This window comes from Colletotrichum acutatum (genome assembly GCF_030867785.1).
Source record: "Colletotrichum acutatum strain CBS 112980 chromosome Unknown BDZ83scaffold_142, whole genome shotgun sequence".
NCBI classification, from domain to species: domain Eukaryota; kingdom Fungi; phylum Ascomycota; class Sordariomycetes; order Glomerellales; family Glomerellaceae; genus Colletotrichum; species Colletotrichum acutatum.
Genome location: NW_026849136.1, coordinates 34,642 through 58,961, shown reverse-complemented (window position 1 = coordinate 58,961; position 24,320 = coordinate 34,642). Strand labels below are relative to the sequence as shown.

Sequence of the window (24,320 nt, the reverse complement as noted above, 5' to 3'; positions counted from 1 at the left end):
GAGTTGATCGTGGAATATTATGAAGAGAAACATGATGGCTAGGAAACAGCGCATGGCGTTATGAGCAAGCAGGGTTTGACTTTGGGATATGGGCCAGAATTGGCAAATTTCGGGAGGCGTTCAAGCATTCAGTCACGACTGAATGAGATTATGGTACATACATCTTTTAATGGTTCATGACATCGGGTCAACAGATGACCGATAAACGAATAGAGGCCATCATGGCAATTGCGTACTCTACATAATCCCTCTTGTGATACATTCTGTGAGAAGCATGACCCTACCATCTTTGGCCTCTCGCGACCACCCTCGCAGCCCATCGTACCCGGAATCTATCCGTACCGCAAGGCAGGGTGCATGGAGGTTTACGGCATGTGTGGAGACTTTCGAGCCAATCACCGTTAGAGAAAGTCCGATTACAGCTCAGCACACCAAGTTTCCCGTATGTTCATCGAGGAACTCAGCTCGAATATCAAAGTTCATGTTGAACTGCCATTATGTTTCAATTTTTTATTGTTTTCTTTACCACAACCGTTCTTCTCACCAAGTTTCCAGCTCGAACGGTCTTTGGAAAGTTTTATATACAACTGATACTCCGTACAACAATATCGCTCCCACTCTGTCTCTCTCTATTTGGTCCGAATGTGCTTAAGCTTCTTGGGCGAGTACAAAAAGTTGTTGGCGTACGCCTTGGGCTTGATCCGCCTCGACTGCGGCTCCTGGACAAAGTACTCGTAGCCCTGCTTCTCGGCAAAGTGGATGGCGTCCTCCTTTGACTTGAAGTTGAGCTTGGTGCCCTGCATCATGTCGGCCGACGACTGCCAGCCCATGAGCGGGTTCTCCCAGCGGTGGCCCTTGGGGAGGATGTCCCAGTCCATGCGCCAGTGGTGGCCCTGCCAGTTTCCTGATTGCGTTGCGGGCTTAGATTCCTGGTAGATGCTGTGGGAAGGTTTCCGTCGTTAGTTCTGTTCCTTTCTTTCTTGTCTCGTCGTTCTTTGGGATGGAAGCTTTGCGTACCGGACTGTGCGAGCCTGGAGCTCCATGGGGGCACCGGAGATGACAGCGGCTTGGATGAAGGGGACGTCTTCGCTTCCGTTTTGGAGCTTCTTGGGCGTCGGGGTGAAGGTCCTGCGAGAACACAACCCAATTAGCACTCTGTTTTATTCGCCCCAACCCAATTGCAATGATGCGTAAAAGCTCCCCCGGGTTCGTCCTTACGAGGTGGCCTTGTCGGCGGCGATGCTGTAGTCGGGCTCGTTCTGCTCGGTCGAGGGCGGGACGGCGGCGGGCTGCTGTGTCGTGGTGCCGGTGGTGAGCTGGCTCTCGAATCGGCGAGCGGTTACGGGCGCGGAGACGGAAGCCCGGAAGGGAGCGGCGCTCCGCAGCAGGCGAGCTGCGTTGTAGGCGCGGAGGGATGCCATGGCGACGTGTGGGAGATGGGTGTTGGCTTCCCTTCAATTGTCGTCGTGGGACGAATTGAGTGGTCTGGGAAATGCGATTATGGTGGTGGTGGTTGATGGTACGGCGCTGGACAAGGCGGAAGGGCCTTGCTTGGAGGGTGGCCCGGATTGGAGCGCGCTGATTGGTCGCCGCAAGAACCTTGACCCGAAAGAAACGAGTGCTTTTCGTTCAAACCTCACTTTCGGCAAACGGAGCGTCACCCTCGACTACCATAGCCATCAGCCTCTCCCCCTCCCACGTAGAAATCGATAAAGTCAATTGATCCGCTCAATTGACCGTTTGCGCCGAGCGACCCTTCCGATTCTTCGATACCCCAAAGTCATCATGAGCTTCGTCCCCCGCCGTGGTCTCTCGACCCTCATTCCCCCCAAGGTGCGCTCTTCTCCCTCTGTCCGGCCGACGACCGGCAGCTTGTCGGAACAACTTTACTGACGTCGATGCAATTAGGTCGCCTCTCCCAAGGTACGATTATAACACCGATTACACTTTTTCTTGCTCTTGTGATGGATGCGAGGTTTGGATGGGAAAAGGTTACCCGGCGAATTCGGAGGTTCGGGCGCGGGATACGGAGGAGCGACATGGACGGAGCTACTCGGAGCTATGGATATTTTTCAACAACAAGAACATCAACAACGAGGAACAATATGAATCACAGAATAGACGGCTAACATGACGACTCGAACAGGCCCTTGGCGCGGACCCCAACGCCGTTCGCATGCAGCGCGTTGTCAATTTCTACGAGAAGCTCCCCCGTGGTGCCGCCCCCGAGGCTAAGCCCACTGGCATCCTCGGCCGTTACGCCGCCAAGCACTTCAGCGGCAAGAACGCCTCTGCGAAGCGTATGTCGCCCCTCTGATTGCGAATGATTGTCTGGCATGGAGCAGAAGACTGACTATTGTTGTGTAGCCATCATCCACGCCCTTGGCCTCCTCCTCGTCATCGGCTACGCTCAGAACTACTACTTCCACCTCCGTACGTCAAACCACTCCATTACTGCACCAGTCTAGACGCAACCCCAGAAAAGATGAATCAGAAGGAGAGCGGCTCCATGATATGACGCTAACGATTGACAGGTCACCACAAGAACAATGCTCACTAAGCGACTCCCATCTGGTTGTAGTCCAGCCTCTGGCTGTGTAATGGCATTGGGACCGTGTATATAAGAATTAGAACCTATTCTCCAGGAGGAGGCTCCTCGGCAAATTTCCTTTTTCGTGTCCAGCGTGTATTCCCTCGAATGTGAAATGGACAGAAAGAAAAGCGCGGTCTGAGGAAAAGACATGAACAAAAAGAGGATGGCCTGGGATGTTCTCGTTCTCGGTCTTTTGTAGAGCCGCTGACAAGTTGAGCCGAGAGTTTGTTTCAGCTAGTCAAAGATTAACTGAGTGGTATTGCGTAATGCCCATCCGGCTCAAACTTGCCAGCAACCCCCGATGTGATGTATACACTGGAGAAGAGTAGACGGGGACGGCAGCGATCAGTAATGAATATGAGTCCACCGTTGAGTTTGGCTTGCCGGGTGCCGTCTATGAATGTCAAGTCAAGGTAATTCGCAATGAGTCTCAAAGCAACAAGAAATGCCATTAGTTTCAATCATTATTACCAACGATAAAACAAATGCCAGTCAGAGAAGTGCATCCATGAATGCTCAGACGGAGAGGCGCTCATCAATGCACTGGCACACTGGATCCAAGAATAGCCCGTTGGGATGTCGGGGGATCCCGCGTTGTTTCCTCCCGCCGGCGTTGCTTTCCCCAGCCCGCAAAGCCAGCGCTTTCCGCACTAGGCCGAGCTGAGCCATGACCAAAACACAGTGTTTGGGAGCCACAGTGCTCGAGGCTGACACACTGTCACAGCCTTCTTGGGAATCCAGTGACCACGTCGGCGGGCAGGTACCCATCGCGTCCCCACTGTTTTCCCTCACCCTACCTCACCTGCCTCTCCCCTCTGGTGTGCTCTGTACTAGACAGCACTGAGCAGCCCAGCACTACAGTGACTGGACAGGTGGACAGCACACAGCACTGGAGACACTGAGGAACTTTGGCTGCTCCCCCTGCCGCTGCCGCACGCTAATCCCTGATTAGGCGACTGCAGCTTCTCTGGGAAAATCGACCTCACAACCATCACAGCCGCATAGGTGTGCCCTTCTCTACCACCACCTCACCCCCATCAGCCCAGCGCTCCTTTTTTTTCCTCTTTTCCCTTCCAACCCTCCCCCTCGGACGATATACCTCGACGACGACGACGAAGCCGACGACGTACGTCTTGCTGGTAGGGGAACTATCCGAATCCGCGACTCCCACGATCGCATTCACCCCGCGATTCGAATACACGAAACCGCTCGATTTCTGCGACTCGTCGCTCCCCCGGTCCATACATACCTTACCTAGTATTACTCCATCACCAAATCCGACCAACCACCAACCACCACCACCACCACCATCTCGGCCTTCAACTATCTTACACACCCACACACCCAGAACAAGTCCTTCTAGTGACTCGAGCTCGGAAAAGCCAAACCTCGCTCTTCCAGCGCAGAACATCCGACGACGTATGATGGCAACTGAAGCCACCCTCGCCGCCCCCGTTGATGCTTCTGTCCATTCTGACCCCAAGCTCGTGAGTTTCCTCTTTTCCCCTCCTCCCCCAGCCCCAGCCTCACACCGCTGGCGCGCCCTGCCCCATCGCCGGACGATCCCCGCGTCCCCTCTTCACTCGTCTTTGCTCGTCATTCCCCCATGCGAAAGTCACCCTGTCGCTCTGTCGCTCTGTCGCTTGCCCTTTGGCTAACTTAGGATCCTTTCGGAACCCTCCGCGGAACAGACTAACGACGCTGATATCGACTCCCAAAATGTCGGTCCAAATCGCGCGAGACTGAACGGTAGTCCCGCCGTCGATGACTTAGAAAATAAGCACATCACCGGTGTCGAAGATCAACTCAATTCAGCAGATGTTAGTGTTAGTGGAGGGTCGGATACGGAGGCATCGCGGGCGGCTCGAGATGGAGAAAAGGGACACGACAGGACGTCGTCAACCGTCAAGAAGCCCGCCACATTCAAGGCTGTCTCGGTCAACAAGACCTTCCTAGCATCCAAGGGCCCTACCATTTCCTCGACGACCAAACCCGGCGAAAAGACGAATTCGACCTCGATCCTGAGCTCCTCGCCATCGGGAACCTCGACCCTTTCTTCACGGCCGAGACTAGTCGCAAAGTCGGGCACTGGCACAGGTTCTTCACCGGGACTCAAAGCGGCTGCCAACGGCGCCAAGCCTGCCTCCGGGCCTGACCCCAGCGCGGTATGGAACAAGAATCGACGTAAGGCGACTACTAGGTCTTTGAGGCGGTTGCGGTCATGTGCTAATATAATGTACCTCAGCTGTCCCAACTCCGGAACCCAAAAAGCTTACGGACGAAGAACTTAAGAAGTATGGCATCCATATGGCAAGCCGTCTTGCCCCCGAAAGCGGACAGTCGGCACAGGGAAATTGGGCAGATATAGAAGACGACGACGACGACTGGGCGCCCGAGACCATCACCTGGACCGATGGTACCAAGACCACCCTCCCGCATCCCGACGAAGTACCTGCGCCGCCGCCGCCCGAGCCGACTCCTGCGCCACCGAAAGAGAAAGTCATTGAGAAACCGAAATCTCCTGTACCACCGCCTCGAATCACCGCTTCGCCCTCAATTAAGACTGGCGGGCTTGCATCTGGCAGAGGGCTCATCCTCAAGGCTGGGTCTGCCGAAAAGCCCACGCTCGTCGCTAAACCACCTGCACCTCCGACGCCAGTGAAATCGCCCTGGGCACCTCTGCCCCCCGTCGAGAAGGCTCCTCCGCCAGTCATCGCCGAGCCGCCTGCTCCTCAGCAAGGCGCGAGATATCCTCCGAGAGACCCCGCCATTAATAACAACGCCCCGTTCTACCATGCCAAGGAGATTGCTGCTGATGACTTCAACCGATCAGCTTGGAGAGAAGGTGCTCCCCCAGGCGGAAACCGAGAACTGTTCAACTCGCAATCTGGGCGTTATGAGCCGGTACCGACCGATCGAAGAGGCTCCTTCCGATCTGACGTCCACCCTAGGCAGCCGGCATTGTTACAACGCCCGTCTCAATCCGATCATCCGGAGCCGTCTGCCGCTTTCCAAACGAGCAGAAGCTCTGTGCCCGACGGTCCCATGGGCAGGCGCCGTGGATCTTCTGTTGCTAGCGGTGGTAGCGGATCCTACTTGCAACGGCCAGGCAAGGGACATGAGCTTCCAGGCCCTCCCCAGGACTTGCTGAGCGCTCGTAGAGGTTCTATGGCTGGCTCGGTTGAAAGTCCCATCTCCCCGCGGAACTTCTCGCCTTCGGGCTTGCAACATGGTCCTCGGATGCACGGCAACCAGCAGTGGCAACCCCGACCATCCCCCGGAACCAATCATGCCACCCTACACTCAGCTGGCCCTCAGACAGACGGAAGGCCAGCCGCGCCGCCGCCGATGGCGCGATTGGAGGAGGATCTCGAGATGCAGAAGAAGGTCATGCGTGAGAAACGTGAATTGGCAATGCAGAGGCGACGCGAAGAGGAGGCTCGTGAGGAAGCTGCGAGGAAAGCGCGCATTGCGGCGAAATTGGAAGCCATGGGGCCACCTCCGGAACGCAAAAGTGATAAGAAGGAGGCCTCACCAGAGAGTTCCAACGCGGCCCCGGCACAAACGCAATCTCGACAAGATGGTTCTATTAACCAGGAAGCCGGTTCACAGCCGCCTGCCGCGAGTCCCGATACATCGGCTGTCCCGTCAACTCCCGCCAACACCAAGGACAAGCCCTACGGTGAGAGACCCGTCACCGCAGGCGGAGAGCACGCGAGACGACCAAGTGGCTCGGAGGCGAGGCAGCCCAACTCATGGGTTGCACCTACGCCCCAACAAGAACGGCTTCCAACTTGGGGCGCGGCTGCGGCTGGCCCTCAGGCCCCTCGTAACGTCTGGGGATCGCCTAACAATGATCGCGGACTGGGCAACGGCACCTTTAACACCGACTTGGGTCGTCTGCCAGAGCCACAAGCAGCAGGAAAGGGCCCAGCACCCATCGCACCCCCCAGCTCGCAGCGAGCGCAGGTCCAGGTTCCGCCGGTTCCCCAGGCTCGTCCCACTACAGGCAATGCTCGCGAAGTGAATGAGATGAGAAATAGATGGGCTCACTCAGTATTGGAAGGGGACAAGATAGTACTCGACGAGAAAAGGTCGCAGCGTCTTGAGCGTGACCGAAGTTTGGCGGAGCGCGGGCTTACTATTGAACAAGCTCAAGCCACGATTAAAGATACTTGGCGCCCATCTGGAGACGGGAGACGCGATCCTGCACACGTTATTCACCACGATGTTGCTCGCGCTGCTGGCTCTGTTGACCACCCATCTGTGCTACCTCCCACAGGACCGTCGGCTGCCACACAGTCTCGAAGCTCCTCGAGATTCTTCCCTCCCAAGGACGTCAGACATGATTCCTCAGCTTCTCATGCGGAACCATCCAGGCCTAGCTCGCCTTCTCCGCCGCCCCCGGATATGCTCGGCCATCCGGCCTTCGACGGAGACGCCATGCACCCTCACGTATCTCTCCCCAGACCGCATCCCGTTGTCAAGTTACCACCTTCAGCTGCGGCGGCGCAGTCAGCGGCGGCGAGATCCACTGGGCCATTTGCTTGGGCGACACCAGCCGGTTACAAAGATGGTCCGGGAACTCATGGTCGTGGACCCTACCAGCAGAATCACGTGTCCCAGCGGTCGCAAGACTCCGCAGGAAACGAAAATTGGCAAGATAGGATCAACAACCTCCTCACGGGACGAAAGCCAAACTCTCCGCCAAAGGCACCCGGTGTCGAGCCTGTCACTAAAAGCGCTCTTGACTACTCTGGTCACTACAATCCGGCTACTGTCTCTCTACCTCGCTCGGCCACACAGAACTTGTCAGACGATGTGAAGTCTTTCACTACAAAGCCACCGGCAGAGGAATGCTTTGAGGAGCAGGAGATGGGGTCGCTTCCACGCATTCATCTTCCCCACAAGACTCCGGAGGCTGCATGGCAACCTGCTGCCACCCCTATCAAGCCTCTGCCGAGGCGCTTTTGGGTTTCCGACATCGAGACTGTTCGGTCTTTGTGGTTCCCCCATGAGATGTCGACTAGCGGCAGCGTTTACCGCATTCTTCTTCCCGGTATGGGTGATGCCAGGACTGTTCCGCTTCCTTTCTCTCGATCAGGAAGCAACCCACGACGATCCAGCGGGCGTGGCGGTGGCCAGCGCGGATCGGGCCCGAATCATCGAGGCGGCAAGGGGCGTGAGCCTTCGTACTCTGGTGAGGCAAGCAGTTCGACACCTCCACCCAGCCGAGGAGGTCGCGGTGGCTACCGCGGACGCGGGTCCGAGAACTGGTCCCGTAGGGCCACGCCCACGCAGGCAGCCTAAGAGCTGTCCTCATTACAACTTCAAACCCTACACAACTTTGTTGACTTGTTGAGGTTAACATACACTACCAATCGCAGCCGGCAGTATCAACGGCCGACGAACACCGCGCAAATATTGTTCCGCATGCTGCAATCTGCGGCATGCCCGAACTGCTCCGCCACGAGCGGTAGGCAGTGTGTACCATCTCGAAAAATCGATTATTTTCGCAGAGAGCGCTTTGCGTTTTCAGACTTTTATGGACCCTGACCCGATCGAACTGCTTTGGTCGGTCGGTGTATGAGCTTGACCGGCCAGGAAATTTGGCCAAGACGCGGACAAATGGGGCGGATGGAAGCGAGAGCGAAGTCTTTTTGTGAATTTTTTCCTCTTACACTCTCACGACACACGAGCTCCATCTTCCCACCATTACATGACCCTTCCAACCCAATACGAGAACCCCCTTTGCCCGGCTACATAGGCCAGAGGGGAAGAGCGCTGGTCATGTTGACCAAGGTCCGGTGTTTCTTCGTACGATTCATATCTATGACACGCATAACGAACGGCCGGGAGGTCAAAGGAAGGTTGGCTGGCGGGTGTCCTGGGAGTATCAAGGGGGGCAACGCGGTCTTTTACAAACACCTGATGTGCAAAGGAGGTGAGATTACAGGACTCGGAAATGAATGAGTGTCTTTTTTCAAACAAGCGTTTACTCGGTCACTGCCAGCGGAAGGACAGTAGGCTGCTTCAGGGCGGTTGACGTCCAGGGTAATTGCAGTTCAGAAAATACACAAACAAATGATGAAAACTCGCTTTTCACTCGCTCCTCACTTATCTCGTCTTGATTGTGACGTTACGAAGGGTCTTAAGCCCCCAAGCTAAGCATAGTTCTAGGCTAGCTGAGATGCTCGTTTCAATGCTACCAAGGCAGTTTAGATCACTTCACTGAAAGCTACTACTGGAGTTACCAGGTGAAAACATCCATCGTCCAAAAGAGAATCCGTATTTGAGGCCAACCCAAACATGAGGGCGCTACTCAAATTCTACTCTATTGTAGAAACAAACAACATATTACTATACAAAGGGGGAAAGGGGGGGTATATATTACAAATTGCAGTGTACCTCCTGTCGACGAGTCGACGACCCACTTGGGCTCGAAGGTCCCGCCGACGACGAATCCTGCTCTGCCTCTCCTACACCACCTTCACCACCGACTCCTGTGTTCGTGCTCAAGAACAATATATCGCGAAGCTTTTTTGCCGAATCACCTGGCCTTTCGTGGCCGTGGTGGTGGTGATGGTGTTTTGGACTTCCCAGCCCGACGAGACGGAGGAGTTTGGGGACGAGGTGGCGCCAGACTTGGCGGGCTGAGGGGAGGCATGCAACGATTATGCCGACGGAGAGTTCGATGTAGGACCACATGTGGAGGTAGAAGGCGTCGTCTGTAGCGAGGAAGAAGGGGGTTAGCATCGTGGAGATTGGATGGATCAGGTAGGTAGGCGTTGGTGTAGCGTTAGGTGAGGGGGAGCTTACAGGTTGGGTCTTGGAAGCCTTCGAGGCTTAGGAGGACTTTTAGACGGATTGCGCTGACGATTGTGATGCTGTCGCAAGATGAGGCGTTAGCAACAACCCAATCCCGGGACTTATCACCCAAAAGGGGGAGTCAAAACTCACACAACACCCAACGAAAACATGACCACAATCTCCACCTTTTGCCTCTTTCTCAAATTCAACCACAGCACCTGCGTGACGGGCAACCCCAACATCCACACGTCGAGCGCGATATTGATCGCCGCGTGCGCGATGAACATGGCGTAGACGTTGATGCAATACCCCGGGTGGCGGCCGTCCCAGCCTTCCCAGGCGTTGCTGAAAGGGCGGCACTGGTTCAGATTCGCGACGGTGAAGGCGAGGCAAAATAAAAAGTTGAAGGACTGGGTGAGCCAGAGGACGAGGCTGAAGGTGCGGCTGACCATGCTGAAGACGCGGATGTAGAAGAAGAGGATGGAGGCTTTGAGGGCGGAGATGGAGAGGGTGTAGATTACTTCGAAGGCGAAGAAGACCTAGGGAGAGATGGGGGTGTGAGTTTTTTGCTTCTCTGGTCTGCGTTTGGCTGGTAAAGGTATGGGGGAGTGGCTGTCTTACTTGCATGAAGCGAGTTATCTCATCGTAGGAGAGGGTCCATATATCCCGACCGATGCCTAGTTGATATCCTATTGTTCTGTGAGATGAGCCCCGAAACCGGTATTTGTCGACGTGTCTGAGGAGTGTCGGAAGGGGAGGAAGCCTACCCTGAAACTTTGATATGGCAAAAGAGATGGAAAACAACTGCATCAAATTGTTAGTTCACCCATCTTCAAGCCAAAGTTCGACAGGACGGTGAATCCCTTACATATCCCAAAATCAAGGTGAAGTCATCTGGCCCCCACGTCGACAGTCTCAGAAACTTGGAGAGCATCCTTGCCAAAACGAAGACGGCGGTGATGATAACCAGCGAGACTTTGCCGGCTATCGACCCCGACTGGTGGTGATATGGGTACCCGCACTTTGTCCATGTTATGTTCTTGGCGACTGGATGGCATCACTGTTAGCTGAGGTACATCATGGCTTGTAAGAGGGGGGGGGGCAGGGGGCATATCTCACGTAAAGACTGCTCCAAGTCACACACCGCACGTATACAGACGCGAAAGGCCTCAATAGCGAGCTTATCCTGGCATAGACATGTCGTCGTCAAGTTGGTGACGGCGCATGTTGTGATGTTGACGGCCTGCGTCAGACACGGTATCTAACAACACCAAAACATGACATCGTCAGCTTCCCATAACGTTGTAGTAGTATATCGCATACCCGAGCCACATAGGCCAGTACGGTATCAGAGAAGGAAGTCAAACTTACGGCACAGTCCGGCAGGCCATCCGCCAAGTGAAGCGCCATCGGGGCAACAGCTCAGGTAGATCTCGACAACAGTATCGATGGGGAGGATTCGTTGTCCATGAGCAGTCTTTGCAGGCGGGAAGAGAAGGTTGTCGATTCAAGAAGGCATTACGACATGTTTCTCGCGTCTAGTCTTCTAATTCTCCACCTCTTGGCTCCCTTTTAATTCGATCCTCGCGGCTCGTATGGGAAGGGAGAAAGGAGGAAGAGGGGGATCCAGGGGTTTTCTGGGGGAAGCCCGCTCCGGGGAATTAAACTGAGTTTATGTCTCATGGTTGAAGTGAATCGTTCCCTTGTTTGCGACATGGTAAGATCAAAGAAGGACTATTTTGCTACTAACGTGGTGATCGGGGGTCCGAGTCTAACCTCTACCAGGTACGGTGGCATTTATTTCCGTTTGCGGACATCGAGGAAGAGAGACTAGAGAAAGAAGCGATTGCGAAATTATACTTTTCGACCTAAATAAGAGTGAATATTGGACACTAGAGGAGCCCCCAAAACCCACAAACTTCACAATATCTGGGTTAGAGGAGGAGAAAAATGAAGAGCAGTGACGTTGCCGGGATCCCGGTGGTTTGGTAACAGCTGTTGCGGCGAAAGCTGTGCATGCATCCATCACCACCCGTCTTCCCCGTTGGAGGTTGCAAACTTGCAGGGGAGGGTGCGGAGTGGGGGACCCGAGGGGTCGGGTTCGTCCGTCCTACATGCGGCCCCCTCCTCCACCGTCCCGGAGTCTTGGCATCTGTTTCTTCAACCTCTTTTTATGATTATAATAGACTCTGGGATTTTGTGATTACTTATAAACACATCATTGAGCCTAGGTCAGTCTAGAAGATACGGCGGACGTCTCATCGTGAGAATTACTCCAATGCTCATATTCTTGGTAATGCGAAAGCGACGTATAAGCATGTACTGCTCAAACAACTCGTTTCACTTTCATCAATGATTCCAAAAACACCACCATCTACCCTTGAGGGAGACGATACTGACGATGGATCCTTCGCAACCCATAGCTTGACCATCAAGTCTCCATTGTATACGCATCTGCCGAACTCCAGAATCGAGGCAAACCCGCAAACCGACCAAGACATAACGCATCCATTAAAGACACGGGCCCCAGCATCCCGCAATGAGTTTAACCCCGGGCCACCGCCGCCGCCACAAACCACCACAATACCTCGTCAACGATGAGACCCCGTCTCAAGCCACACGCCTCTTCCGACCACTTCCATCGAGAGAGAGGGAGTCTGCCGACATCAAAGGCTAGACCTGGAAACCCCCCACTCTCGATGACGATATCCCGCGCTTTGATGGTCTCCAGTTCTCCGTGCTTCAAGCCTTCAAATCCCAGCCTCCACGAGATCCTTTTAGTGCTTGATTGCCCCCCATCTCGCTGTGCCCTCGCTCATTTAGGGACGAGCCTAGAATCGTGTTCTCCGAAGACCTTGTTTATAATTGTTTTTGTGGCTGGTGAAAGGCTTAGCGACGCGGGAAAGGCGTCCACGATGTCAGTCACTCGTTCACATGGCAAACCGAAGTCGCAATGCTACTCAGTTTTGCTTCTGACTTGAAGTTCTCAGCCTACTCATCTAGTGAATACAGTCACAACAGCCAAGGCGAAGAGTTTGCCAGCGGAAATTATCTCCATCCCTGGAAAAAGATCCATTGATATGAGCCCATGTACATATTGACCCCGGGCCTGAATATTTTGGCCAAGGGGACCTTTATCATTCCCATGTTGTTTGAATTGGGATTCCAGGGACGATGCTACCGTTGTAAGACTTTTTGGCCTGCGCCATTGTCTGTCTATAGACTGTTCTCATCCGGGCGCATTGTAGAAGCGATCCGCGGAAAGATTAAACAGAAATAGATTAGCGAGCAACGTAGACCTCAAAAGACCTTCTAGGTCTAGCCGTGAGATTCGCCCTCTGCTTCGTAGACGAACTTCTCACATCGCAGATGAAGTCAATTGCTGAACACGTAGTGCTATTTGATCATACACCGTAGCCATTGATCTGCAGCAACCCTGTTTCGCTCTGGTACTTTGAGAAATCTGGTGCTGGAGTAATTTGAGACTTCATACTGTTTCTCGTGAGACTTATCGCTGGGTAACTGGGGTTTGATCCGACTCTCAGTGAAGCTATCAACAAATTCCCTCACAAACATTTCTCGTCCCTCGCCCCTTGCCAGGACCCGGAAATACACCTGACTATACTGACAACGGCTAGAGCTAGGGAGGAGACGTCGCATTTTCGAGTTCCGAGAGAAAAGTTGCACCACTTAGGCTCACTCATTGGACACCGGGCTCTGTTCTGGGGTGCCAGATCTGGCAGACCGAGGGCCGTGAAGATGGCTATTGCTCACGGAGTAGGCCCCCTTAGTCCCGTTGTTTATCCTGGTTATGGCTTTGGAGCTACTCTCAACAGAAAGACTGCCCTCCAGGCATTGATGCGAAATGATAGCATTGGACCTATATCGTGGGAGGAAATCTGTAAGGTAGGATGCGGTTACCAGATGGAAGGGTATCTGAGATTCAAACCATACTTGTTTTCGATAACTTTCCACCCACCACCTCCTTTCAATCCTTCTTATCACGTGAGGCGATTTTTCTCTAGAGATTTTCCACACTCACACATCTGTCATTCATGTGGAGTTCCTACTCCTTACTACACACAGTGCTGTCTAGATTCTCGGAGAGACAAAAAAAAGGCCGAGTGTTATCAGTGATACCCGAGTGACACGGTGACCACAAAACAAGTATCTCGTGTCAAAGGAGTATTGGTCGAGCTCACAACAAGAACCTTAAGTGTAAAGGGTGAAACACTGACTTTTTGTCCTTCTACTTGACGTTATCTACATCCAACGTGCTCGAGGACTTCCACGCAACACCATCCTTTATAGCCTTCAACACCGCTCCCAACCTCTTGACACCCTCAACAACATCCCCCTCCGGCTCCCACGAGAAACACAACCGAATCTCCCGATCAAATCTCGCAGCGTCCTCGTCCCCATGCACCTCAAACTGCGCACCATGCCCAATCACAAGATTCTCCGTCTCCTTAGCCCTCACAGCAACCTCCCGACTCGACATGCCCTCAGGCAAACTAAACCACACAAAATACCCGCCAAACACCTCAGCCCCCTTCAACGCCGACCCGCGCACAACAACACCTTCGCCAAGCGGCTTCTGGATATACTCTGCAATCGCGCGCATCATAGCCCCATGCCGCCTCGCGAGCGCAGGGCGCGTCTCCTCATCCAACTGCCTCTGCAGCTCCCCGCTCTCGAGCAGCTCCGCGACCATCATGGCAGCCAACTGGCTCGGCGCGCCGCCGCTACACGTCGATCCCGTCTGCGAGAGCCCGTACGCGAACGCGGGACTTCCCTCGGCCCATCCCGTACGCACGCCGGGGGCGACGATCTTGCTGAAGGACCCGTTGGAGACTGCGTTGCCAAAGGAGGCATCGGGGACGCCTAGGCTGCGGTCAATGTCTACGAGGCGGGGGACGCGCATTTCGGGGGTGTAGCCTGGCTGAGGCGGGGTGGAGAGGGGCCATTGGAGGAAGTCGTAGACGTCGTCGGAGACGAGGAGGGCGTCGTGTTTGCGGGCGAGGAGGACGAGCTCGTAGCGGCGGCGGAAGGACATTGTTTTGCCTGTTGGGTTGGAGCAGGTTGGGACCAGGTAGATTACGTGGCGGTAGAGTTTTCTCTTCTTGGCTTCCTTGAAGTGCTGTTGATTGGTTTTAGCTGGATTTCCTTTTTTGTTCTCTTCTTCTCATCGTTGATGTCATGTCGTGAGGCTTTTCACGATGAGATGATACGGGGGTGGGAGAAGCTGCTTGTAGCAACAGCCCCGCGTAGAAAGGCTCACCTCATCGCCACCTTGTCCTGCGGCCTCGAGCCCCTTTCTCAAGTATTCGATATCAATACCATCATCATCTTCGGGAACAGCCTTCAGGCGCCCGTCGAACCCGGCGTCAGCAAAGATGGGGCAGGCGAGAAAGTAGCATGGCGCCACCATCCAGACATTCTTCGTGTAGAGCGGATCAGTGAAGGACTGCAGAATACACGCCAGATTCTGGCTCGCGCCGCCCGTGACGCAGATGCGCCGGACATCGGGCGGGTGGTGGCCGGCGGCTACGGTAGTGGTGGTCGTGTTGGTGGTGGCAACATCCGCGACCGACGGAGGTGCGGGGTCGACGGCGGGGTAAAATGCCGCCAGCCAGCGGGCGATGGACTCGCGGAGAGGCTGGTATCCCGGGTCCGGACCGTACTGGAGCCCCGGGACATAGGCGGCGGGGTCGGCGAGGGTCTTTACGGCCGCGGCGGAGAGAGCTGCGGCCGGGAGGAGGGATGGCGAGGGCCAGCCTCGGAGGAGGTTGATTGGCTTCTTGTGCAAGGGGGCGTTCATGCTTGATGATGAGAGAGAATTTGCCGAGGTGAAGAAGGATCGTCGAGGTGCCGAGTGTGGATCAAAATTCAATGGTGGCTTGCGAGTGTATACACTGGTCGCGCAAGTTGATGAGATGCGGGTGTCGTGTGTGAGGGGTTGGTGGTGGTGGTGGTGGTGGTGGCGAGGTGATTGAGTGAAGTGTTTGAATACAGTTGTCACGCGATGCTTCATCACCTCCGCTCGAGCTTTTGGTTCACTAATGGAATTCAACGACGACCTCGATCGACTGCAAAGTATTGATTACTTATAGTTGTATGTCAGAGTGAAGTTCAAGGTTGTCGCCTCCGAATGCGGAGGCCCCAAAGATAGGAAATGCGCTGGCCCCACGCAGCATTTCGCAATCATAGCGGCACATCAAGGAACCGGCAGTGTTTAACAAATATCCTTGGGTATGAAGACTTATTCGTCTGAATGAAACTTGTTTCTTTCCTAGGTAGTGGTAAAATGTAGGGGTATCATATGCTCCAAAATCAATGTCTTTTCAAACGCCTCGTCATTGACACCAGTCTAAGGGAAACCCCCTTTTTACCAACCCCATGTTCTCGTAGAAGCCGTAAACACTGGTGGCTTCCACTGGATCTTGCTCGGATCAATCAACCTCTTCTGCTTCACCTTCTGCTTCTCCCTCTGCTGGATCAGCTTCTCAGGAATCACGATCTTGTGCTCTCCCTTATGATACACCTGCATCTTAAGCGCCTGTAAGGTGTGCTCTACGTCTTGCGGAATTATGGCAAGAGCCGTCGAGATGGCTTCAATCGTAGTCTTCTCATCGCGCTCATTGTAACCAACAATGAGGTCCAAAATGTTTTCACCCCAGTACTGCCGATAACTAAGTAGACCCAAATCAGAAAGCGGCTTTTCTGGCGAACCGAGCTTGCCTTCGATCCTTGATAGTTCGTACGAGAACTGAATGAGCAATCGACCGTAACCTTTGCGCTGATACTGAGGCAGAGTCAAAATACAAGCTACGTTATATCCGTCCGCACTCTCCTTTTCTTTGGAAAAGTATCCGATAATGTGGCAGCCCTTGTCGCTTCGACTTGTCATGACGTAGAACAAGAAGGGATCGACATCGTAGTATAGTGTCTTGTGGTCAAGGAACATCTTGGACAAGAGACACAAGTTACGGCAGTAGGTGCGTTGCCGTCTACCGTCGATCTCGAAGAAAGAGACAGACTCGTCGCGATAGATTTCGTTTCCAGGAGGGTGTTGCAAAGTACACTTGTGTCTGTGCCTAACAAAGGACTTTTCATCGCCATAGTACCCGAGGCAAAACTCGCAGATGAAAATAACATCTTCCTGGTTGAATACCTCGGGGTACGGGGAAAAGTACCAAGGGAACAAGTCGTGCTTTCCAAACTGGACCTTTGAGATATTTCGAATTCGGGAGATCTCGGCCGGGTTCTGCGTCATAGAGCCGTGTGTCCTCAGCTTCTCGATCTCGTCTTCTCGGCTGAAGCCACTGAGTAAATCTTTCTTCTGGACCTCCTCCTCCAGGTCGATTTCCATTTCATCGCCTCCGGCCGCGGGGGTGGCCGTTGCATCGCCCGTAGCCGTGACCGGAGTCTGACTCTGGCTCTCCTCGGCCGTCGGCGTCATCTTACGGCTCTGCGACTCGACGAACTCGGTCCATGGGTGCGGCGTTGCAGCCTCTGAAGGCGCAGACTGCTCCCTCTTCGAAGGTCGCTTCTGAGACTTCTTGGAGACCTTGTTTTTTGACGTGACCACACCTTTCTTCGTCTTAGGATCTTTCGGTTTGTCCTTGTCGGGTAATGGCCACTCGACATCTTGGTCGAAATCAATTCGGATCGTCGGCACCCATTCGTCGAGACGCTTGTTGAAATTGTCAAAGTTGCAGTAGAATTGGCGACCGCTCTTCGTTTCTTTGATGCTAAGAATCTCGGCTCGACGTGGGATGCCTTCTTTCTTGACCATGGCGATACATCCTGCTCTGCGCTCGATGAGTTAGTTGGAAGACTCGCATGGGGGGCAGAGCGGGATGGTGGGGGGTTGGAAGGACGAACCTGATTGTTTCCGGGGTAGCCTTTCCCTTTTGTCGGGGCTCACTGGAGCCGACAGAGGCCTCGCCATTGGCACCGTGTGCCGCCATGATGAATACTCGATGTGGTGGTTGATAGTCGATGGATGTTGATGAAATGCGACAATCGGTTCGCTGTTCTCGGTCGCAAAAGATGATTGAACCGCTGCAGGAACAGGAAGGTGGTGTGGCAGAAAGCGCGAACTGCCCAAGGCGGTGAAGAAATTGCCGTGAACCCTTGCAAGGAAGGTACGCTAGCCCAGGCGCCGACTCCACTCCATCCGACCTCGATAAGTGCATTTTTTTCATTTTCTCTCATTCGGGCTCGACTTTCATCACTGACTTAACATCGAAGACTTTCTCATTTACCGTTTTTAATATTTCGAAAAACATCAAATAGTTTCCTCTCGCCGATACACGAGCGGTCATCTCCGAAGTTATCTCATTCGGAAGCAGAGAATATGGCCCCTGAGCTGTCGTCAAATTGGAAGAAGCTCCAGGCACAACTCAAAGCGGCAGGCCCATCTTCTTCCTCAACTACACCAGCCAAGACATCTGGAGGTGTCAAGAGAAAAGCAGAATCTTCAACCTCGGACCAACGACAGCCTAAAAAGAAGAAGACTACTTCCAAAACGTCTGGACAACCTACGCACACCCCAAACCCAAAGACCGCAAAAGCAAAGAACGGACGCATGGGTGTTGCACAAAGCTCAAAGGTTGAAGTCGAACCAAAGGTCGGCCCGTCGCCGTCACTCGCTCTCTGGGCCGAGGACAATGACATCTCGTCGGAAGCACTGGCTGAGGCCTACGGCCTCGGGCTGAAAAACAACTCCATGCTCGGATCCGAAAAGGATAAGATCAACTCCGGTCTCATAGAAGGGCTCGAGGTGGGCAAGTACATCGCCATCGACTGCGAAATGGTTGGTGTTGGAGATGGAGGATACGAATCGGTCTTGGCTCGTGTGAGCATCGTTGACTTTCACGGACGCCAAGTATACGACTCGTATGTGAAGCCCCAAGAGCGGGTGACGGACTGGCGAAGTGCTGTGAGCGGGATCCTTCCTAAGCACATGAGATTTGCCCGAGATTTCGACGAGGTCCAGAAGGAAGTCGCCGCGCTACTCAAAGACAGGATAGTGGTTGCCCACGATATCAAGCACGATCTGGACTGCTTGAAACTCAGTCATCCGAGTAAAGACATTCGCGATACGGCCAAGCACCCTGGGTTTCGGCAGTACGGCAACGGCAGTAAGCCAGCGCTGAGAAGACTTGCAGAGGAGTTGCTCAAGGTCACCATCCAAGGCGGTGCTCACTCAAGTATCGAAGATGCGCGGGTTACGATGCTCTTGTTCAGGAAACACAAGTCCGCATTCGACGTGGATCACGCCAACCGCTTTCCTCGATTTGGAGGCGCTTCGATAAATTCAAAGCCAAAGTCTAATAAGTCCAAGAAAAAGAAATGAGTCTTTATCCTCTACGCTGCTCTAAATCTCATCGAGGCCCTGGGGCCCTCATGCATCCGTGTCTTCAAGATTATGACACGGTCTTGTTCCCTCCAACAATTATGTCCACTTTCTTCATAGCGGAATGCCTTCCATCAACTCCAGAGCGCCCTCGCGCCCCACGGTTATTATTGCGTCGCCAAGCGTCTTTGTTCGGAATCCGGCTTCGCAGTATGTGAAGTAGTACTGCATGGCCAAATTAGCTTAGAAATACCACAAGAGGGATAGATGGTACGTGTCTTACCTCCCACTTCCTTCTAAATACATCTATTTCTTCTTCAGTCATGTCATCATGCTCACGTTTCAACGCTGGACGGATCTTGGAATCAAAGTTGCGGAGGAACTCCTCCTTCCACAGCCTCAGGGTTTTTGAGTAGTGGCCACCAATGTTCTCCACCTTTTCGACAATGAGAGTGCCCTTGGACTCCTTGCTGATGTGGTTCAACAGCTGAGTGATCGATGGGAGGTAGCCTCCCGGGAAGATGTAGTGGTTGATGAAACTGCAGGCTGTCAGCACGCGACCCCATTTCGTGGGTCTAATATTTGCGACTTACTCTTCGCCTTTGGAATACGCCTCATGACGACCCTCGGGCATCGTGATGCACTGGAACACGGCAATACCCCCATCCTTCTTCAGCAACCTATCCATTTGCGCGAAATACGTCGCCAGGAACTCCTGTCCAACGGCCTCCAGCATCTCAATGGACACAATCTTGTCAAACGGCCTGCCCGGCGTCTCCAACTCTCGGTAATCCGTGAGCCTGACGTCGATACGGTCAGAGAACCCCGCGGCCTCGATGCGTTCCTCCGCGAGCGCCTTTTGCTCCTTGGATAGCGTCAAGCTCGTCACGCGGCAGCCCGTCTTCTTCACCGCCTCGATCGCAAAGGAACCCCAGCCCGTGCCGATCTCCAGCACGTGGTCCGACGGCTTGATGCGCGCGCCGTCGATGAAGCGGTGCAACTTGGTCATTTGCGCCTGCTCCAGCGTCTCTTCCGGCTCGTTGGGGTCGTCGGCGCTGCTTTGCGGTTTCCAGATGGGGCACGAGTACGTCATGTCCGGCGAGAGGAATGCGGCGAACATATCGTTACTGATGTCGTAGTGCGCCGAAATGTTGAGGAGGGCGTTGGACAGGGTGTTTGTGGTACGCGCCAGGCTCGAGACGGCGGTGGACAAGCTCGATATCCAGGTCGTTCCGTTGCCCATTTCTTCGCGGTTGACGATGAAGAGCTGTGAACGCCGTGTCAAGTTAGCCACACATCGTCTCCCCGCCGAACAGGACCAAATCTACACAACCACCGGCACCTGTTCCCGCCTTGTGTTTGTTTTGTGTACTGACCTGAAAGAAGGCAGTCAAGTCCTTGCACTCAATCTCCCCCAGCATATACGACTCAGCGAACCCCATGTCGGCGAACAAGAACAAGCGCATCCAGAACGCATCGCTCTTGACGACCAACTCCACGCGGGGCACGGCATCGGCGCGGCGGGGCACATGGTCGCCGTTGGTCAGGTTCTCGTTGTACTTTGCGCCCAGCTTCTGGCCAAACACCCTCCGGAGCTCGGCGGGCTCGTCGACGAGCAGGAGGGTGCCGCGCTCAATCTTTGAAAAGACGGAGAGGATGGCGGGCTTGGCCACCGACAGGGCCGGTCCCCAGGTCAGGCTGCCGACGGCGCCTCTCACGAGCTCGGTGCCGCGGTAGAGGGGTTTGGCGACGGCCGCTGGGACCAGCGAGGGGAGCTTGGGCATGGCTGCGCGCGTAGAGGGACGGTCCGTAGATACAGTAAAGTAGTAGTCGCGGAGGTCCTGTTTACGGTGTTTTTATGTACGAGACCCGAACAAAGCCCAATGGCTTTTGGTGTAAGGTACAGGACTGGACTGGCGCAGTTCAACCAAAGGTCAATTGAGTTGAGCAAGCCGCCGGGGAACCTAAAACCGAAGCTCTCAAGGTAGGTAGGTCACTGGGATGCTGCATACAGCTCTCTCTCACTACTCTCGAGAGAAGATGGAGGGGGGCAAGCAAGGCAAGCTGGATGGGATGTGTGGGAGGAGGGGTGGAATGCAAAAGTTAACAGGAAACGAGCAGAGAGGGACATGTTCGCATCTGAGACCGCCAGCAAGGGGGCGGGACGGGTATCATTTTATTGCAAGAGGCAACCCCCCGAAGGAGACCAATGTCACTCCAAGCATGTCAAGGCAAGGCTAAACTTCTAAAGGCGTGTGTGTGAGTTAGCTTGCCGGTGGGTAAGGTAGTGTGTAGTCTTAAAGGGGAACCGGCAACGGCACATGAGTGCAGCGAGGGAATGTAGAGGAAGAAGAGCGCATGCTTCCAATTCTTGTCTCGTCCATCGGTACCGTCGCAAGCCCGAGGGTCAAAAAATGGGGACGCATGGGAGGGTCCAACCCAGGCTTTGCCAGGATGAGCATGGGTGGGAACCTGGGAAGAGTGGGTGCGGCAAGGGTAGCTCAGACGGGAATCACTCGGGAGGGGCAGAGGCCTTGGCCATCGCTTGTTTCACTGAGGAAATCGAACATCTCCAAAGGGGGAGGGGGGAGGTTGACGATCTCATCGGCATCTAGGGTTCCTGTTCGTTGCCTTGCCTACCATGGAGGGAGGATTTGAATAGTCTCTGGGTTCTGAGCTCGACTTTGGTTTCGACATTATTCAATGGCTCTCTGCCAAACCACCTTACCGAAATCATTGACGCATCTAACTGACTGCAAGACAATTCTTGACAGCGGCTGGCTGCTGACAACGAACTCCTCCTCCTACTACTCCTCCCCAACAAAATTTCTTGGGGCCAGGGCTGTTAGTGTAAACCAAGGGATGATGTCAGCTTCCTACGGAGGCACGGCGAGCCGAACGCATGGTAAGTTGGGGGAACGCATGGCAATGCATGTGCGCGAGCTATGATCGGAGTGGTGTATCCGGCAAGCTCATTCGTCAATACAGGCTTGTAAGAATGGTTGAAGAAACCACCTCAATAACACCTTGTCTTTACCTACTTTGTAAGGTTTTACCACCTACCACCTTGTCTCTCAATGGGCCAGTGCGCTACCGGACCGTCCGGCCACGTTCAGCCTCGAACTGTTTTAGTCTCGCTGCTTGGGAAGAAGTTGGGTTGGGGGGAACCACTGGGAACAAAAGAAGCACGAGCTGCAGGTTTCGAGAAGGCCGTCCGGAATTTGTCCCGGCTGGCAAGGTCCGGGCGAACGAAACAAACAGTTTAGCGTGAGGTAGAACGACTCAGGTAGCTCTTCATCGGACGGGATGGTACATAGTAGTGTACGATTTTAATCCACAAACGCGATGGCCTGTGAGCACAAGAGACTTCTTCTTCGCTTGTGACTGGAAGGAAGAACTTCTGTGTAGGATCATGTACAAAAAGGACGCTCGTCCCTCGAAGGATGATACCTAGACGGAAGCATTCGTATAGCCAGACGAAGAATGGTGCACTTAAGCCAGGACCCTGCATGCTAACTGCGTGGCATGGGAGGAGCAGTGTTTCCCGTAGCAAAGGCTTGACAGCATTTCCTTCCCCCCCAATCCATTTCCCGTGTCGGCTGGGTACGGTGTGCCAGAAACGTTGTTTCTCCCGATCGACAGTCATCGACTCCGAACACCTCGTGACTAAGGAAAGTCTGGGTAGGCGGGTACGCAGTCTAAATCCAGACATAGCCCGAGCCTCGAACTCAGACGCTACTCCAACCGTCAACGACTTTTATGGTTCTTCCAAACTACAGAGCATGTCCGATCCGATCCAGCGTTGAAACTTTCGATGAGCATGGCTTTCCGCAGTTCATTGTGTAATTGAAATCCTGTGCGACTGAAGTAGGTACAAGCGAATCAAGAGCGTAGGGTGTCCGATTTGAGCGTTCCCCGGTTGAGCAAAGGCCCAGGGGTCCCTTTGTTACTTTGCAGCTCTTGCGGAGCTTTTACTGGAAATTCTCAGGAAATCGACCGGGGTGTTTTGATATCAATGACATCAAGACTTTCCCACCCCCCACCGCCGCTAACTGGTTGCCGACGACCGTCAACCGCAGAATCCATAGTCATGGCTTTCCCGGGCGGGTTCACGATCTGGAAGACGGACTTTTCGGAGGAGAGACGGACAAAGATGGACATTTCCTGATGCCGGAGGGCACTTGGAGAGTCCCATGACTGGGGCGCAGGGGAAGCTAGGGGACGGGACTGCCATTGTGTTTTAACTTTTGGCATCCAGTTGTATTAGAGCTGCCACGTATTTGTCGCAGGACACCTAACCCGCCGTCTTAGAGTCGTCCCTAATGTTGTCCCGCAGGATGCCATGATGCATATCTAATCCCGGCGGTCTGTCTGACTAGACATGTATGAGGACACACGGGGGTTGGGAAGTCCACGAGGATTGGACGAATTCCTTGCGATTGTCTTGGAATCATCAAAAGGGCTGGTAAATGTTGCAATGCATGTCTCTCACCAGCACGAGCTCTGCTTGCCGACTTGCACAAGCTACTATAATTTTCCTCTTATCTCTCTCTGCCACCCGAAACCAAGTTAGTACTGTGAGATGAGTGAGAACTGAGCAGCGCATCAGCCGCAGCCCCTGGCGATGAATGTCTCGATGGTTGAAACAGCGGCAAGGCGACTGAAGGGACAAGACTAGAGGCTCGTGGGAGTCGGGAGGAAGGGGTGGGGGACCGTGCACCGCGGAAGCCAAGACATCTTATCGATAACGGTGAGCTTATCGCAATGCCTCATCGATTATCGAAAATTCGCGGCTAGGCGTCTGGGACGCGTCGGGTTCAGTCGAGTACGAAGTACCTGAAGTTAAAGTACCTTACTGAATAGAAGACCATCGACCCCTCCACGACAAGAGGTGATTTCCGGTCTCTCAACGTACACCATAGTCCACCATGTCGAAAGCTATTCTGTCCATCCAGTCAAACGACTCAGCAAAGACCAAGGCTACAGTCAACCTGCTGCCTTGTCGGATTCATCACGATGGTCCCGTCGGCGATGCCAATACATTTTGGAACCCTACCAAGTCAGAAGGTGCGTTGTCTCGATCAACAGGAATAATGATTATTGACGCTGACAACTGGATCTTCAGATGGCAAGACAGTAGCGTACTTTCGAGGCAGAAAGCTCCACGGCACGACAGTCAAGTTACCAGAACAATACCGAGGCGTGGTGATGGAAAGGAGCGCAAAGGTCGAGACGCAGCAGCTCGAAGAGGAGGGCGAGGAGGCCGAAGGCGACTTGGTCGAGCTTGGTACTATGGAAACCAAGGCAGAGTTCGACGAGATGGTCATCTGGGGCCATGAGGCGAGTGCTGAGGCGGCGTCTGATCCGTATGTGAGGAGTATAGAAGAATGGCTTGGCGTGGCTGAGTCGGTATGCAGTTCTCTAGTCTGTATCTTTGATTTGTAACTGACATTTGAAACAGATACACTCATATTCACCAGAGGAGACCAAGACTGGTGCGTAAATAGTCAAGGAGGCATGGATTACGGCTAGGGATATATCGGTAGTATTCTC

The 24,320-nt window shown here is 54.0% G+C and overlaps 9 protein-coding genes across 9 annotated transcripts; 4 read left to right on the top strand and 5 right to left on the bottom strand.

Moving 5' to 3' along the window:
- Positions 1-629: 629 nt before the first annotated feature.
- BDZ83DRAFT_756901 (ETC complex I subunit conserved region-domain-containing protein) lies at positions 630-1,421 on the bottom strand (the record flags this gene model as incomplete). The annotated part of the gene is made up of 3 exons (XM_060514817.1): positions 630-939; positions 1,018-1,128; positions 1,219-1,421. 3 exons carry the CDS (start codon positions 1,419-1,421, stop codon positions 630-632), a joined length of 624 nt encoding a protein of 207 aa, XP_060359578.1.
- Positions 1,422-1,785: 364 nt separating this feature from the next.
- Positions 1,786-2,560, top strand: BDZ83DRAFT_756900 (mitochondrial F1-F0 ATP synthase subunit F of fungi-domain-containing protein; the record flags this gene model as incomplete). Its single annotated transcript, XM_060514816.1, has 5 exons — positions 1,786-1,833; positions 1,909-1,923; positions 2,147-2,300; positions 2,368-2,433; positions 2,535-2,560. 5 exons carry the CDS (start codon positions 1,786-1,788, stop codon positions 2,558-2,560), a joined length of 309 nt encoding a protein of 102 aa, XP_060359577.1.
- A 1,195-nt stretch (positions 2,561-3,755) lies between these two features.
- BDZ83DRAFT_91923 (uncharacterized protein) lies at positions 3,756-8,041 on the top strand. Its single transcript, XM_060516007.1, has 3 exons — positions 3,756-4,080; positions 4,285-4,777; positions 4,839-8,041. Exons 1-3 carry the CDS (start codon positions 4,015-4,017, stop codon positions 7,901-7,903), a joined length of 3,624 nt encoding a protein of 1,207 aa, XP_060359576.1. The 5' UTR covers positions 3,756-4,014; the 3' UTR covers positions 7,904-8,041.
- Positions 8,042-8,774: 733 nt separating this feature from the next.
- BDZ83DRAFT_91915 (uncharacterized protein) lies at positions 8,775-10,948 on the bottom strand. The gene is made up of 8 exons (XM_060516006.1): positions 10,775-10,948; positions 10,523-10,664; positions 10,272-10,450; positions 10,171-10,207; positions 10,025-10,092; positions 9,554-9,942; positions 9,413-9,480; positions 8,775-9,321 (listed from the first exon to the last, which is right to left on the bottom strand). The coding sequence occupies exons 1-8, from the start codon at positions 10,811-10,813 to the stop codon at positions 8,984-8,986; spliced, it is 1,260 nt and encodes a 419-aa protein (XP_060359575.1). The 5' UTR covers positions 10,814-10,948; the 3' UTR covers positions 8,775-8,983.
- A 2,704-nt stretch (positions 10,949-13,652) lies between these two features.
- On the bottom strand, positions 13,653-15,224 carry BDZ83DRAFT_656423 (aminotransferase; the record flags this gene model as incomplete). Its single annotated transcript, XM_060510875.1, has 2 exons — positions 13,653-14,543; positions 14,685-15,224. The coding sequence occupies 2 exons, from the start codon at positions 15,222-15,224 to the stop codon at positions 13,653-13,655; spliced, it is 1,431 nt and encodes a 476-aa protein (XP_060359574.1).
- A 141-nt stretch (positions 15,225-15,365) lies between these two features.
- On the bottom strand, positions 15,366-17,505 carry BDZ83DRAFT_637960 (MOZ/SAS family protein). The gene is made up of 2 exons (XM_060509343.1): positions 17,291-17,505; positions 15,366-17,217 (listed from the first exon to the last, which is right to left on the bottom strand). Exons 1-2 carry the CDS (start codon positions 17,374-17,376, stop codon positions 15,792-15,794), a joined length of 1,512 nt encoding a protein of 503 aa, XP_060359573.1. The 5' UTR covers positions 17,377-17,505; the 3' UTR covers positions 15,366-15,791.
- Positions 17,506-17,765: 260 nt separating this feature from the next.
- Positions 17,766-18,767, top strand: BDZ83DRAFT_589635 (exonuclease; the record flags this gene model as incomplete). The annotated part of the gene is made up of 1 exon (XM_060506254.1): positions 17,766-18,767. One exon carries the CDS (start codon positions 17,766-17,768, stop codon positions 18,765-18,767), a length of 1,002 nt encoding a protein of 333 aa, XP_060359572.1.
- Positions 18,768-18,881: 114 nt separating this feature from the next.
- Positions 18,882-20,551, bottom strand: BDZ83DRAFT_723517 (cyclopropane-fatty-acyl-phospholipid synthase; the record flags this gene model as incomplete). The annotated part of the gene is made up of 4 exons (XM_060512569.1): positions 18,882-18,992; positions 19,051-19,306; positions 19,361-20,034; positions 20,144-20,551. 4 exons carry the CDS (start codon positions 20,549-20,551, stop codon positions 18,882-18,884), a joined length of 1,449 nt encoding a protein of 482 aa, XP_060359571.1.
- Positions 20,552-23,695: 3,144 nt separating this feature from the next.
- BDZ83DRAFT_589699 (ribonuclease H1/H2 small subunit) lies at positions 23,696-24,270 on the top strand (the record flags this gene model as incomplete). Its single annotated transcript, XM_060506258.1, has 3 exons — positions 23,696-23,834; positions 23,893-24,176; positions 24,229-24,270. 3 exons carry the CDS (start codon positions 23,696-23,698, stop codon positions 24,268-24,270), a joined length of 465 nt encoding a protein of 154 aa, XP_060359570.1.
- Between the last annotated feature and the right edge of the window lie 50 nt (positions 24,271-24,320).